The following is a 16,252-nucleotide window of genomic DNA, read 5'->3' as shown; positions in this document are numbered from 1 at the left end:
CACTTGATCCTTGCTAATGTTGACTATTACCATATTTTAAATCTCATTAATTTTGTGAGCAGAATATATTTATTTGCCTTAATTTTCATTTCCCTGATTGCATGGGATGAAACTTCTCTCCCACATAGTTTAGAAGGCAGTTGTACTTTCTCTCCTGTCAGCGCCCTTGGTCCATTTTTACTGACGCATCAGTTTGATTTGTTAACGTACTTGAACCTTTAAATGTTAACTACAGGAAACCTTTCTTCATAGTTATTTCCTTTTAGTCTTATTTATAGTATGACCTCCTATATAGACGTTTTCAATTCTTAGGAAAACACTATCAATCTTCTGCTTTCTGACTTCTTACACAGTTTTACACTTAGAAAATTTTCTCCATTAAGAAATCAAATGATTCTTGAGCTCTCTCTGTTTTAATGTGGTTTGATTGTTTTCAACATTTAACGTTTAAATCTCCTGGCTTTTGTTTCAATGCACTTTAGAATGTGACAGTATTCCCCCTCTCCCACTTTTTACTTCAAATAAATCTTTTCCTTTCTTATTTCTGTGTAGTGTTTCCTTTAGTATATGCTATAATTTTCACCACTTTAGAGTGTTTTACTGCTATCTATTCAGCTCAATGGCTTTTTTACAAAATTTTAGTAATTAATTTATTATTTTTTATTAATTGCAATAACATTGGATTATAACATTATATAGCTTTCAGATGTACATCGTAATACATTTTGAATTCTGTGTAGATTACATCATGTTCCCCACCCAAAAACTAATTATAGTCCATCACTTCACTTGTGAGCCTAATCACCCTTTTGCCCTCCCCCCCTTTCCCTTTGGTAACCACCAATCCAATCTCTGTTGCCTTATGTGTGTTTGTCGTTGTTTTTATTCTCTACTTATGAGTGAGATCATACAATATTTGACTTTCTCCCTCTGACTTATTTCACTCAGCATGATACCCTCAAGGCCCATCCATGTTGTCACAAATGGCCAGATTTCATCATTTCTTATGGCTGAGTAGTATTCCATTGTGTATATATACCACATCTTCTTTATCCATTCGTCCCTTGATGGGCACCTAGATTGCTTCCAAGTCTTGGCTATTGTGTATAATGCTGCAGTGAACATAGGGGTGCAAGTATCTTTATGCCTTTGCATTTTCAAGTTCTTTGGATAAATACCCAGCAGTGGGATAGCTGGATCATATGGTAGATCTATTCTTAATTTTTTTGAGGAAACGCCATACTGCTTTCCATAGTGGCTGCACCAGTTTGCACTCCCACGAGCAGTGTACGAGGCTTCCCTTCTCTCCACATCCTCTCCAAAATTTGTTGTTTCCTTTCTTGTTGATTATAGCCATTCTGACCAGAGTGAGGTGATACCTCATTGTAGTTTTCGATTTGCTTTTCCTTGATAGCTAATGATGTTGAGCATCTTTTCATGTGCCTGTTGGCCATCGGTATATCTTCTTTGGAGAAATCTCTGTTCAGCTCTTTTGCCCGTTTTATAATTGGGTTGTTGGCTTTTTTGTTGAGATGTATGAGTTCTTTGTATATTTTGGATATTAACCCCTTGTCTGATATATGGTTTGCAAATATCTCCTCCCAATTGTTAGGTTGTCTTTTCGTTTTGTTGATGGTTTCCTTTGCAGTGCAGAAGCTTTTTAGTTTGATGTAGTCCCATTTGTTCATTTTTTCTTTTGTTTCCCTTGCCCGGTCAGACATGGTACTTGAAAATATGCTGCTCAGACCAATGTCATAGAGCATACTGCCTATGTTTTCTTCTAGAAGTTTCATGGTGTCGGGTCTTAGCTCAATGGCTTTTAGTTTTGTTTTTACATGAGAATATTGTTTGAATTATTCTAGCTTTATGATACCCATTAACATATTATAGAACAAGTTTTCTCTTTGAACTTAATTTCTTTATGATCTTTCATACCATCAATTTAACTCATATGGGGTCATTCACAAAGTAACCCAAAGTGGATAGTTTTCTTTTTTGTTTGTTTTTTTCTATTGAGGTACAGTTGACGTATAACATTATATTAGTTTCAGGTGTACGGTATAATGACTCGATGTTTGTATATATTGCCACATGATCACATAGTAAGTCTATTTAACATCCATCACTACCCATAGCTACAAATCTTTTTCTTGTGGTGAAAACTTTGAAGATCTATTCTCTTAGCAACTTTCAAATACACAATACAGTATTACTAACTATAGTCACCATGCTACACATTACATCCCCAAGACTTATTTATTTTTTAACAGAAAGTTTGTACCTTTTGACCTCTTTCACTCATTTCCCCCACCCCCCACCCCCCACCTCTGGCAACCACTAACCTCTCCTCTGTATCTGTGAGCTCGCTTTTTTGTTTTTTTAGATTCTACATACAAGTGAGATCATATTCTCTTTCTCCATCTGACTTATTTCACCTAGCATAATGCCCTCAAGTTTCATCCATGTTGTCTCAAATGGCAAGACTTCGTTCTTTTTTATGGCAGAACAATAGTCCATCGTACATATTTGTACCACATCTTCTCTATCCACTAATCCATCGTTGGATGCTGAGGTTGCTTCCATGTCTCAGCTACCGTAAATAATGCAGCTGTGAATGTGGGGGTGCACATGGCTAATCAAGTTAGTGTCTTCATTTCCTTCAGATAAATACCCAGAGGTAGGATGGCTGGATCATATGGTAGTTCTATTTTTAGCTTTTTGAGGAATCTCCATACTCTTTTTCATAGCAGCTGCACCAATTTGCATCCCTACCAACAATGCACAAGTGTTCCCTTTTCTCCACATCCTCACCAACACTTGTTATCTCTTGTCTTTTAGGTAATAGCCATTCTAACATGTGTGAGGTGATATCTCATTGTGGTTTTGACTCACATTTCCGTTATGATTAGCGATGTTGAGCATCTTTTCATGTAACTGTTGGCCATTTATATGTCTTCTGTGTAAAAATGTCTATTCAGATCTTCTGTTCATTTTGTGTGTGTGTGTGTGTGTGAGGAAGATTGGCCCTGAGCTAACATCTGTGCCAATCTTATTCTATTTTATGTGGTATGCTGCCACAGTGTGGCTTGACGAGTGGTGCTAGGTCTGTGCCCGGGATCCGAACCTGGGAACCCCAGGCTGCCAAAGCAGAGCATGCAACCTTAACCACTGAGCCACCAGGCCAGCTCCCTCTGCTCATTTTCTAATCAGGTTATTTGGGTTTTTTTGCCATTGGGCTGTAGGATTTTATATATAGATACATATATAGAGACACATACATACATATATATATATATATATATTTTTTTTTTTTTCCTCAATGACCTGTCAAACCTTTGTGCTAGTGCAAACTGCTGTCCTTCTTTGTTCTCAGTGGCACCCAGGCATCTAGAGTATGCTGGGTCCCGTCTGTGTTCCAAGACAAGTAAGACAGAAGCCAGTACCTCAGGCAGCCCCCAGAAAATTCAGAACATTGGACATATGGTCCAGACCTCTCCTTCCCTCTCAGGCAGAAGCTGAACTGCTCTTGGATTGCTGCTTCATCAATGTGTCTCAGGGCGGGAGAGGCCACAGCTTCCTCTTCCACTGTCTTGCTGACGTCACTCATTTTTATTTTTTTAAGTGTTAGTTATTATTAAATTGTTATTTTTCTAGAAGAACTTTAAAATCATTTGTAAGGCACCAAATTAAACCTATTAGCATTTAGGTCTGTTCTGCATTACACCTATATGGTGATGTGGGAATACCTGCTGTCTTTGTGATCTTTAGGACTCTACTTTTTTTGAGTCTTCTTCTCTCTCTCGGTAAAAGGTTGTATATAGCTTGCTTCTTTTTTTTTTTTAAAGGTTGGCACCTGAGCTAACATCCATTGACAATCTTCTTTTTTTTCCTCTTCTCCCGAAGCCCCCAGTACACAGTTGCATATTCCAGTTGTAGGTCCTTCTAGCTCTGCTGTGTGGGACGCTGCCCAACGTGGCCTGACGAGCGGTGCTAGGTCCACGCCCAGGATCTGAACCGGCAAAACCTTGGGCCACCGAAGCAGAGCAGGCGAACTTAACCACTCGGCCACGGGGCTGGCACCTGTAACTTACTTCTTCTCATTCTGTATGTTTCTCACTGAGGGCACCCTGGGTATCCTATGTTAGTTGTTGCTATTATGAATAAAGGCCTTTCCCATTATATCTTTTTCTTAATTATTGATGATGGTATATGGGAAAGTTATGGATTTTTGAATAATCATCTTGTAAAGAGGAACCTTTCTGAACTCTCTTAATAATTTCAAATATTGGTTTAGTTTGAATCTCTTGCTCCTAGGTAGACAATCAAGCAGTCTGGGGAAAAAAAGGCATTCTGGTTTCTTTTCAATTTTTAAACCTCTTATTTCTGTTTCATGTCTTCATTCCTGAGAGAGTCCAGATCTTTCAGAACAATATTGAATAAGGCAAGAGAAATGGGGCATGTATTTTATCTTATTTATTTTGTAGATAAAATTTATTTTTATTTTATTTTAAATGGAATTAGATTTAATGGGGCATTTATCCAGTGTTTTTCCATTAAATATTATGGTGTTAGTTGTTGGTTTGAGATTCTTTTTAATGTGGAGAAAGTCATTTTCTTTTCTTATGTTTTAAAAGTTTTTTGAGATATGAAATCAGAAATGGTTTTGAATTTATTTATTTTAAATCCCTTTTCAGCATCAGCTGAAACGATCAAGTTTTGCTAATTGGAAGAATCGCACTAAGAGAGCCCCTGGTTCTATTGGAACTGCTGCTGGAACCAGAAGCTACACATCTTTGTAGTGCATTATTCTCTAAATCCACCTGAAATTTGATTTGGTCATCTTTGTATTTAGAATTTCAACATTTATGAGTCAGAATAGCCTCTCTCTCTTAACACTATCTTTGTCAGTTTTGAGCATTTGAGTTTTAATGGTTATATTAAGCAACTAGTCATTTTTCATCTTTTCTTGTATTTGAAACAATTCATCTAACATAATATATATTTCTTTTTTTAACAATTGCCATTGCAATTTAAGAATAAAACCCAGAGCCGGCCCCTTGGCCTAGTGGTTAAGTTCGAGTACTCCACTGTGGTTGCCCAGGGTTTCGCCGGTTCGGATCCTGGGCGCGGACATGGCACCCCTCATCAGGCCTCGCTGAGGTGGCGTCCCACATAACACAACTAGAAGAACCCACAACTAAAAATATACAACTCTGTACCGGGGGGATTTGGGGAGAAAAAGGAAAAATAAAATTTTTAAAAAAGATAATAAAACCCTAGGACACTGGAGCCTTTATAATATTTAGATAAATTTTTCTATCTCTTCAAGCTTAAAAGTCTATTCATGCTTTCTTCAGTTAACTTTGATCATTTAATTTTCTTTTTTTTTTTAAAGATTGGCACCTGAGCTAACAACTGTTGCCAATCTTCTTTTTGTTTTTCTGCTTTATCTCCCCAAATCTCCCCTGTACATAGTTGTATATCTTAGCTGTGGGTCCTTCTAGTTGTGGCATGTGGGATGCCGCCTCAACGTGGCCTGACAATCGGTGCCATGTCAGTGCCCAGGATCTGAACCCACGAAACCCTGGGCTGCAGCAGGGGAGCTCGAGAACTTAACCACTCGGCCACGGGGCCGGCCCCTGATCATTTAATTTTCTTGAGAAAATTATCTACTTCATCAAGATTTTCAAATTAGTTATGAAAAGTATTTTAAGCATATCATTATATTCATTTTTCAGATCTTAAAATTTCTAATTTAATTCAACTCAAATATGCTCCCAACTTTTACCCCAAAAGAATAAAATCAAATTTGTATCAGAAGGATCAAATCAATATCTGTTAGGAAAACCCATAATATTCTCAAAATACATAACAACTGGCCAGCCTTTGACCTATTTAATACCATCAATTGTATCATTCTTCCTGAAGAGCAGAGGGTGTCAGGTTAAAAAGATGTTTGCTAGCACACCGTTCGTTGTAAGTTTTCTATCCAGCTAAGAACTATGAATTAACGGCCACAGTGGCACATGGGAGTAATCATGGTGTCATTTGTATTGTTCTCTGTGGCGTGTTTTAGAGGACTGCATAGGGACATCCTTGAGCAGACGCAGACCTATCCTCATTCCCAAGGTGCTGAGCAACTTGGATTTTCTCTGACCTGCCTCTCCACAGAGTGGGCCATTCTAAGCCACGTCACACAGCCCCTCTGCTGTGCACTCAACGAACCGCGTCCTTCACTGCCTTTGTGGGCGGTTTAGCTTTGAGGGGCCTGTGCCTGTCTACATCCTAAAGGCAAGCTGCGTTCACCTTTGATATCTTTAAATCACTCCAGCGTCCCTAGATCTGAAGTCTCTGCCCCAAACTTCTGAATATAACTTACAGACAAATCTTTCTTCTGCCCACAAGGCCTTAACCTGGCAACTCAGCATCATGAGAGCTGAAGTTATTAAAAAGGGAAAATTAGTTCATATCTAAGGAAAATGTTCAGGCATTTTAGAAGGGAAGAGATGGGAGAGGGAGGTGAAAGAAAAATACGATGAGGGAGGAATCTTAAAAAAACCTCAATAAAATTTTCTCATCGTAAGGATTAGGAATTTTTTTTTAAGTGCACATTCTGCAAATCTGTCGTCACGTTTCCAATCAGTCACTCAGTCGCCTCCCACGTGTGACTCCACTTGTAGGCTTCGCCTCAATCATTGCAATCAGGACAGTCTGATCCCAAGGAAGGTCTTCAAATAGGGTCATCCGTGCCGCTTTTCAGTCATCAGAGAGGAATTATCGTCCCCACACAGCACAGCTCTAGGAAGCGTGAGCGGAGCGGGGGCCGTGGACAGCCCAGGCCGCCGTGCGCCTGCGCGCTGCCCGTGCCGGGTCCGTAAGATGGAAGATGCTGCAGATGAAAGAGGAAGAAAAGCCGTGGCCACGACGCAGGCCGTTTCCGCTTCCGCGTCTGTCTGTGCCGAGGTTTTCCTGCTTTGGTTTCCTCGCCTTTTCCTCCCTCTCACCTCGTTTTCGTTTTTAAAGTTGCTACAGCCTGTCTTATGTACGTAGTACGTTTCTTTCTTTGATTTTTTTAGGAAAACGTTTTTAATTATGCAAATAAGACCTGAATCTCTTTGCCTTATATCAAAAATTAAACTATTACAGATGAAGGTAAAGTCTTTTTCACCATAATTCCCAGCCCAGGTCCAGTCCCTAGTTCCCTGGAGGTAAACTCTTGGGGGAATATCTTTACAGACCTTATTCTGTGCATTTTCAAGTATGTGTATGTGTGTGCACGTGTGTGCCCAAAGAGGGCAAACAGCTGGTGTCCGTTAAACTTAAATCCTGAGAACCTTGCACGTACATGCACGAGGGCCCCGTACAACTTTGTCCGCTGCAGCCCTGCTGATGATTCTGAACAATTGGAAATAGCGTAGCATCCTTCCGTTGGGAATGACTAAGAGCATGGCGTCTGTTCTATGGATTTACCACGGTGGGTGCCTAGGTGCCAACGTGAAATGCTCCTCAACTGCAGAACAGTACGTACCATTTGATAACACCGATATTAATACTGTAAAGTTCACTGATTGAAAGGCTGTGCTAGGCATGCGGAGGCTGTCTGAATATTTGCACAGGCACAGACAGGCCACTCAGGGGCTACATTAAAAAAACGAGTATTGGAGGACGGCCTGGTGGCACAGCAATTAAGTTCGCACGTTCCGCTTCCGTGGCCTGGGGCTCGCAGGTTCGGATCCTGAGCGCAGACCTATGCACCGCTTGTCAAGCCGTGCTGTGGCAGGCGTCCCACATATAGTAGAGGAAGATGGACACAGACATTAGCTCAGGGCCAGTCTTCATCAGCAAAAAGAGGAGGATTTGTGGCAGATATTAGCTCAGAGCTAATCTTCCTCATAGAAAAAAAAAGAAAGAGTGTTGTTCAGTCGTTAGTTTTCTGTTTTTGCTCTATGCTCTGCTAGGTGCTGACCCAGGAACGTGGTATTCACTGCTTTGTGCAGGATTGACTTGCCTTGGGAATATTTTTGCTCTAGTTTTGAAGGCCTTCTCCATGGGAGATTCAAGCTCCTTAACTCTAGAAATCAGAACTATGTATAAGGATGTACAAGTTTAGAAAGGCAGATTTCAGATCGTTTGAAGGGAGTAATTTCTCACATAATCTGAACGGTTTGTTAACTGTGGACCTTTGCCTGGAAAGTATTGGGCTCCCAGTTGCTAGAAATGTTGGCACTGGGTAAATTAGGTTCACCAGAAAGTCTCCATGAGAATTTCTTCTTGGAAAAAAAAAAAACAGATAAGAACAGAACTGCACTATTTTAGGGCTTTGCCTACCTTCCCCTAGATTGTGGAAGGTGGGGTATATGCCTTCTGCTGTCAGGTGAGGAGGATGGGCCAGAAAGGAGGAAGGGGGTGGGCATGGTGGATGCATGGGAGAAAGAGAAACTGACAGCACTGTGGCCAGACTCCAAGGACAGAGAGCACTGTCTGGAGAGGCCGTCTGAGAGGGTTTCTTTGTTGTCTGCTATCTAAAATCTCTGGGCTGACTCCTTCCTGAAAAACCTGTCGTAAAGGTGTACTTGAAGCTCCAATTAGCATCAAGGCTTTTAGAGTCAGACTCCTCTTCTCCTGAGTGTGACTGTCCAGAAGCTTGCAGGCTCTCCTTTAGAGGCGCCCTCTTTGGATGGCGGCCCAAACGAAACTCCAAGTCCTCGCCAAAATCTACAGCAATTAGGGATTTCGAAGGCTCCAGCCCTGAGAAATGTTGTTGCGTTTCCACCAGAGAGCCGATTTCTACAAACTCCACAAATGTGCCAACAGCACTGATTAAAGAATAAGATTCTACTTCAGTCCGCCAACTTTAATTGTATACATACCCTATAACAGGGACTATTTTAGGCCTGGGGATATGGCAACAAGCAAAATAGAAAAAAAAAAGTTGCCAGATTCAAGAGACAATAAGCAATGATTAAGTAATAGAGTAAGGACTATGTAAGTAAAATAATGAGACATGTAGTCTGTCATTGTGACGTGACTGCCCAGAGGTTTGAAGACTGGAGACTAAGTCAAAACCTGAGATCTCTTCAGGCTCTGCAGTAATTCCATGTGACAAAGCCGCGGTGACAAAGTCGGGGAGGAGACAGGAGGTGCTGGTGTTGAGGCTGGGGTTCTGGTTTGCGATTTTAAGTAGGGCAGTCAGGGACGGCCTCACTGAAAGTATTGCAGATTAGGGAGCCGAGCGAGAAGCCGGGGAAGGAGGGTTCCAGGCAGAGGGACCAAAAGTGCAGACTTAGGGGAGAAGGCGCCTACTGTGTGCAGAGAGCCACCAGGACCTCTGTGTGGCCGGAGGGCAGGAGACAGCAGAGGGGAGGTAAAGAGGGAAAGGGGCCTTGGCCATCTTGTCAGGCCTCGTCCACCTCTGTAAGGACTTCGGCTTAATCCAAATAAGAGGGGAACCATGGAGGGTTTTGAGCAGAGGAGTGACAGCGTCTGCCCTGTGTTTTAAAAGAATTACCCTGACTGCTGTGTTCATTCTTAAGCCAAAGAACAACTAGACTTAGGAAGAGAAGCTAAACAGGCCGCATCCATGAACTGCATCACTGGCCCTTCCCTGTGGTCTTGGGCAGCTGTTAGGTGTTTAGTGTGACATGTATACCGTCCTTCTAAATAGAGTGTTTCTAGATAAAAGGATAATGAATAAAGTCAGTATTCAAATTTACATAGCTGGTAAAGTATGCTGTCAAAAGTAATCCACAACATACATGACGGGTTTTCTAAAGCCAAGAAAATTCTTGGTGGAATTGTGTATAATAGACAGAAAGGGCAGCTGGGCGTGGTGAGCAGTGGAACAGTTTGAAACAGGCTTGGTCAGTGTCAGAGAACACTCGAGGCACAGGCTTCTCCAGCATCTTCCCCCACAGAGAGGACCTGAAGTACCTCCTGCTGGGGCTCTAGCTGGTGTGCTGGCCTCTTGTCCTTTCCACCACTCAGACCTGTCCTCTTTCCAGGCTCCTTAACAAACGGTTGAACCGATGCAAAGACAAGTTGCAAGCCATCTGTGCCTCCCAGGAAGAAAAAGGTTGCAGATTTGAAACAAAGATTCATGAGCTCACAACCAGCCAGCATAGTCTCTGGGCCAAGCTACAGCAGATGGGACGGGATCTACAGGTATAAGAAGTGGCAGACGCTGGGCTCTGGGCCGCCTGGAAGTCTGCCTGGAACTCTCCAGTCGAGGGAGGGCTGCGGCTGGCAGCTTCGCACCTCACCTTGTTCAGCCTCTTCCCTTTCTCGTCTCTTCATGCCCTGACCATCTCCACCTTCATCCTCCAGACGATAGCTTCCCCCTTCGCGAAGGCAGTGCCCTGGGAGAGAACAGTGTGGGTACCATTCAGAAACAGCACACCTGGCCAGAGTGGTTCTTTACAGCACTGATTCTTGAATCTTTTGGTCTGAGCATCCCTTTCTTAAAAATTTTTGCAGATTCCAAGGAGCTTTTGTGGGTTATATATATCTCTATTTACCATAGTCAAAATTAAAGCTAAGAAGTAGTTTAAAAATAAACTTAACTAATTTAAAAATGAAAATAATAAACACATTATATATGTAACGTCTTTAAACAGTAACTCCATCTTGTTTTTTTTAAATTAAGATTATAATAGTTAACAACCTTGTGAAATTACAGTTGTACATCATTATTAGTCATGTTGTGGGTACACCACTTCACCCCTAGTGCCTTCCCCCCACCCCCCCTTTCCCCTGGTAACCACCTATCAGTTCTCTTTGTCTATATGTTAACTACCAGCTATGAGTAGAGTCATACAGAGTTCGTCTTTCTCTGTCTGGCTTATTTCACTCAACATAATACCCTCAAGTTCTATCCATGTTGTTGTGAATGGGACGACTTTGTCCTTTTTTATGGCTGAGTAGTATTCCATTGTATATATATACCATACCTTCTTTATCCAATCATCAGTTGCTGGGCACTTAGGTTGGTTCCATGACTTGGCTATTGTGAATAATGCTGCAGTGAACATAGGGGTTGCATGGGACTTTTGGAATTGCTGATTTCAGGTTCTTAGGATAGATACCCAGTAGTGGGATGGCTGGGTCATAGGGTATTTCTGTTTTTAACATTTTGAGGAATCTCCATGCTGTTTTCCACGGTGGCTGCACCAGTTTGCATTCCCACCAACAGTGTATGAGGGTTCCTTTTTGTGGTTGAGCTGTGTGAGTTCTTTATATATTATGGAGATTAACCCTTTGTTGGATATATAATTTGTGAATATTGTTTCCCAATTATTGGGCTGTTTTTTTGTTTCAATCCTGTTTTCCCTTTCCTTGAAGAAGCTCTTTAGTCTGATGAAGTCCCATTTGTTTATTCTTTCTATTGTTTCCCTCATGTGAGGGGTTATGGTGTCCAAAAACATTCTTTTGAAACTGATATCCAAGAGTGTACTGCTGATATTCTCTTCTAGAAGACTTATTGTTTCAGGCCTAATCTTTAGGTCTTTGATCCATTTTGAGTTTATTTTAGTGAATGGTGAAAAAGAATGGTGAATTTTCATTCTTTCACATGTGGCTGTCCAGTTTTCCCAGCACCATTTGTTGAAGAGACTTTCTTTTCTACATTATAGGCCCTCAGCTCATTTGTTGAAGATTAGCTGTCCATAGGTGTGTGGTTTTATTTCTGGGCTTTCGATTCTGTTCCATTGATCTGTGCACCTGTTTTTATACCAGTACCATGCTGTTTTGATTACTGTAGCTTTGTAGTATGCTTTGAAGTCAGGGATTGTGATGCCTCCAGCTTTGTTCTTTTTTCTCAGGATTGCTTTAGCAATTCGCGGTCTTTTGTTGCCCCATATGAATTTTAGGATTCTTTGTTCAATTTCTGTAAAGAATGTCATTGGGATTCTGATTGGGATAGCATTGAATCTGTAGATTGCTTTAGGTAGTATGGACATTTTAACTATGTTTATTCTTCCAATCCATGTGCATGGAATGTCTTTCCATCTCTTTATGTCGTCATCAATTTCTTTCAAGAAAGTCTTGTAGTTTTCGTTGTATAGATCTTTCACTTCCTTGGTTAAATTTATCCCAAGGTATCTTATTCTTTTTGTTGTGATTGTGAATGGGATTGAGTTCTTGAGATCTTTTTCTGTTAGTTCATTGTTAGCGTATAGAAATGCTACTGATTTATGTATGTTGATTTTATACCCTGCAACTTTGCTGTAGCTGTTGATTGTTTCTAATAGTTTTCCTGTGGATTCTTTGGGGTTTTCTATATATAAGATCATGTCGTCTGCAAACAGCGAGAGTTTTACTTCTTCATTGCCTATTTGGATTCCTTTTATTTCTTTTTCCTGCCGAATTGCTCTGGCCAACACCTCCAGTACTATGTTGAATAAGAGTGGTGAAAGTGGGCACCCTTATCTTGTTCCTGTTCTGAGAGGGATGGGTTTCAGTTTTTGTCTGTTGAGTATGATGTTGGCTGTGGGTTTGTTATGTTGAGGTACTTTCCTTCTACACCTATTTTATTGAGAGTTTTTATCATAAATGGATGTTGGATCTTGTCAAATGCTTTCTCTGCATCTATTGAGATGATCATGTGTTTTTTGTTCCTCATTTTGTTAATGTAGTGAATCACATTGATTGACTTGCGATGTTGAACCATCCCTGTGTCCCTGGTATAAATCCCACTTGATCATGGTGTATAATCTTTTTGATGTATTGCTGTATTCAGTTTGCCAAATTTTTGTTGAGGATTTTTGCATCTATGTTCATCAGTGATATCGGCCTGTAGTTTTCCTTCTTTGTGTTGTCCTTGTCAGGTTTGGGGATCAGGGTGATGTTGGCTGCATAGAATGTGTTAGGGAGTGCTCCACCTTCCTCAATTTTCTGGAATAGTTTGAGAAGGATAGGTATTAAATCTTCTTTGAATGTTTGGTAGAATTCTCCAGGGAAGCCGTCTGGTCCTGGACTCTTATTTTTGGGGAGGTTTTTGATTACTGTTTCTATTTCTTTACTTGTGATTGGTCTATTCAGATTCTCTATTTCTTCCTGATTCAGTTTGGGGAGGTTGTATGAGTCTAGGATTTATCCATTTCTTCTAGGTTGTTCAATTTGTTGGCACATAGTTTTTCATAGTATTTTCTTATGATCCTTTGTATTTCTTCGGTATCTGTTGTGATTTCTCCTCTCTCATTTCTAATTTTATTTATTTGAGACTTCTCTCTTTTTTTCTTAGTGAGTCTGGCTAAGGGTTTATTGCTTTTGTTAATTTTTTCGAAGAATCAACTCTTCGTTTCATTGATCCTTTCTACTGTCTTTTTTGTTTCAATATCGTTTATTTCTTCTCTAATGTTTATTATTTCCCTCCTTCTACTCACTTTGGGCTTTATTTGTTCTTCTTTTTCTAATTCTATTAGGTGTCGTTTGACGTTGTTTATGTAAGATTTTTCTTGCTTGTTGAGGTGAGCCTGTATTGCAATGAATTTCCCTCTTAGGACTGCCTTTGCTGCATCCCAAATGAGTTGGTATGGCGTGTTTTCATTTTCATTTGTCTCCAGATAATATTTGATTTCTTCTTTAATTTCTTCAGTAATCCATTGTTTGTTCAGTAGCGTGTTGTTTAGTTTTCACATTTTTGCCCCTTTCCCAGCTTTATTCTTGTAGTTGATCTCTAGTTTCATAGCATTATGATCCGAAGAGATGCTCAATATTATTTCAACCCTCTTGAATTTATTGATGCTTGCTTTGTTTCCCAAGATATGGTCTATCCTTGAGAGTGTTCCATGCGTGCTTGAGAAGAATATGTAACCTGCTGTTTTTGGATGAAGTGTTCTATATATATCCATTAAGTCCATCTGGTCTAAGTATTCATTTAATTCTATAATTTCCTTGTTGATTTTCTGTCTGGATGATCTATCCATTGGTGTTAATGGGGTGTTGAGGTCCCCTACTATTATTGTATTGTTGTTGATGTCTCCTTTTAGTTTTGTTAATAGTTTCTTTACAAATTTTGGTGCTCCTGTGTTGGGTGCATATATATTTATAAGTGTTATGTCATCTTGGTTGAGTGTCCCTTTTATCATTATATACTGCCCCTCTTTGTCTTTCTTTATCTGTTTTGCTTTGAAGTTTACTTTGTCTGATATAAGTATGGCAACACCTGCTTTCTTTTGTTCATTATTAGCTTGGAGTATTGTCTTCCATCCCTTCACTCTGAGTCTGTGTTTGTCTTTGGGGCTGAGGTGTGTTTCCTGGAGGCAGCATATTGTTGGATCTTGTTCTTTGAGCCATCCTGCCGCTCTGTGTCTTTTGATTGGAGAGTTCAATCCATTTACATTTAGAGTGATTATTGAAACGTGGGGGCCTACTGCTGCCATTTTATCACTTGTTTTCCGGTTCTTTTGCATTTCCTTTGTTTCTCATCCCATGATTTTTGGATTCCTAATTCAAGTAGGTAAATTTCTGTATTGGCTTTCTTCTTATTTGCAATTTGTATCTTTATTCTTGTTATTTGTTTAGTGGTTACCAGGTGGTTTGTATAACACATCTCGTAGATTAGATAGTCCTTTTTCTGATAGCCTCTTATTTCCTTAAATTAAAACGTTCCATCCCTTTTCTCTTCCCTTTCTAGGTTGTTATTGTCAGATTTTTATTTCCTCTTCCTTTTCGTGTTGTGAGTTTGTGGTTAAAATGACTAGGTTATATTTATTTTCTCTTTGTCGTTGATTTTTGCTAGCTTCACTACTATATGCCTTGGGGTTGGTCTTCTTACATTGATAAAGTTTGGAGATCTATTGGCTTCTGTCACATGAAGTTCCATCTCTCTCCCCAAGTTTGGAAAGTTCTCAGCCATTATTTCTTTGAACAGGCTTTCTGCCCCCTTCTCCTTCTCTTTTCCCTCTGATATACCTATAATCCTTATGTTGCATCTCCTAATTGATTCGGATAATTCTCGGAGAGTTTCTTCATTTCTTTTTAGTCTTAGTTCTCTCTCCTCCTCTGTCTGCAGCATTTCTATATTCCTATCCTCCAAATTGCTAATTCTGTCCTCCATATTATCGACCCTACTGTTCAGAGAGTCCAGATTTTTCTTAATCTCCTCCATTGTGTTCTTCATCTCCAGTATTTCTAATTGGTTCTTCTTTATAGTATCAAGCTCTTTTGTGACATAGCTCCTGAACTCATTGAGTTGTCTATCTGAATTCTCTTTTAACTCGTTGAGTTTTTCAATAATGGCTGTTTTGAAATCATCGTCATTTAGGTTATAGATTTCATTGTCTTTGGGATTGTTTTCTGGGTACTTATCATTTTCCTTCTGTTCTGGAGATTTAATATATTTTTTCATACTGCTTGATGGCATGGATTTGTTCCTCCTCATAGAGATAGAGTTTAGTTACTTCTTCTACTTGTTGCAACTGGTGTTGGGGGGGGGGAGCAGCTGTTTAGACTGCACTGACTAGGAACCTGTCAGCTGTTACTGACTGGACCTGGGCCCCTCCTCGTAGTCACAGTGGTCCTGTGGGGTCCCTTGTCAGTTGTGGGGGCAATCGCAAGGGGGCCTCAGGCTGCTGGTGCCGACTATTGCAGACCACCTAGATGCACTCCCTCCTTGGGGTCTGCAGCAGTGTTATGGGCTTTTACAGCAGCCAGGAGCAGGATCACCTATAATCACAGCTCTATCACTGTCAGAGCCCACAAGATCACACTTATCCACTATAGGTCCCAGCAGAGCTATGGGTAGCTCTGTGGTTAGCTCACCTAGCTGCGCTACTTTTACCCCAGGGCCTTGCAGCCTTGTGATTGCTGGTTGGGACCTCTCCTCCAGTGCTGTGCAGAGGCTTTCGTTGAGGCTGCTGTGGGAACCTGAAGTTCCCCCCTGGGCCATGTAGCCATTCCACTGGAGCTCCACCTAGCCCCAAACTACTTCCATGGAATCTCTGGGAGCCCCTTGCCCTGTCTGGGACACGGCCAGAGTCCGTGGGCCTGGTGGCGGCTGGCGGGCTGCTGCCTTGCAGGGAATTCTGCTCTTTGGGAGCTTCCTGGCATTCTGAATGCTGGGCGGGGCCTCTCTGATAATGGCGAGCAGAGGCTTTCCCTGCCCGTGGGTGCAGGACCCTGGAGTTTCCCCCTGGGCCGTGGAGCCAGGCTCTAGAGCTCCACCCAGACCCCAAACCCATCCACGGGAACTCTGGGTGCCTCTTGTACTGTCCTGTGCACAGCTGGAGTCCATGAGCCCAGCAGCAGCTGACGG

General features: G+C 41.1%; 1 protein-coding gene across 1 annotated transcript in view; it reads left to right on the top strand.

Annotated features, from left to right (window-relative positions):
• Positions 1-16,252, top strand: part of DYTN (dystrotelin) — a 49,761-nt gene that overhangs the window by 24,256 nt on the left and 9,253 nt on the right. The window contains 1 exon segment of the mRNA XM_046659869.1: positions 10,002-10,161. Coding sequence (XP_046515825.1) covers positions 10,002-10,161 — 160 coding nt within the window.

The sequence above is a fragment of the Equus quagga genome, chromosome 4 (genome assembly GCF_021613505.1).
Source record: "Equus quagga isolate Etosha38 chromosome 4, UCLA_HA_Equagga_1.0, whole genome shotgun sequence".
Classification (NCBI taxonomy): Eukaryota; Metazoa; Chordata; class Mammalia; order Perissodactyla; family Equidae; genus Equus; species Equus quagga.
This window is presented reverse-complemented; position numbering and strand designations above follow the sequence as displayed.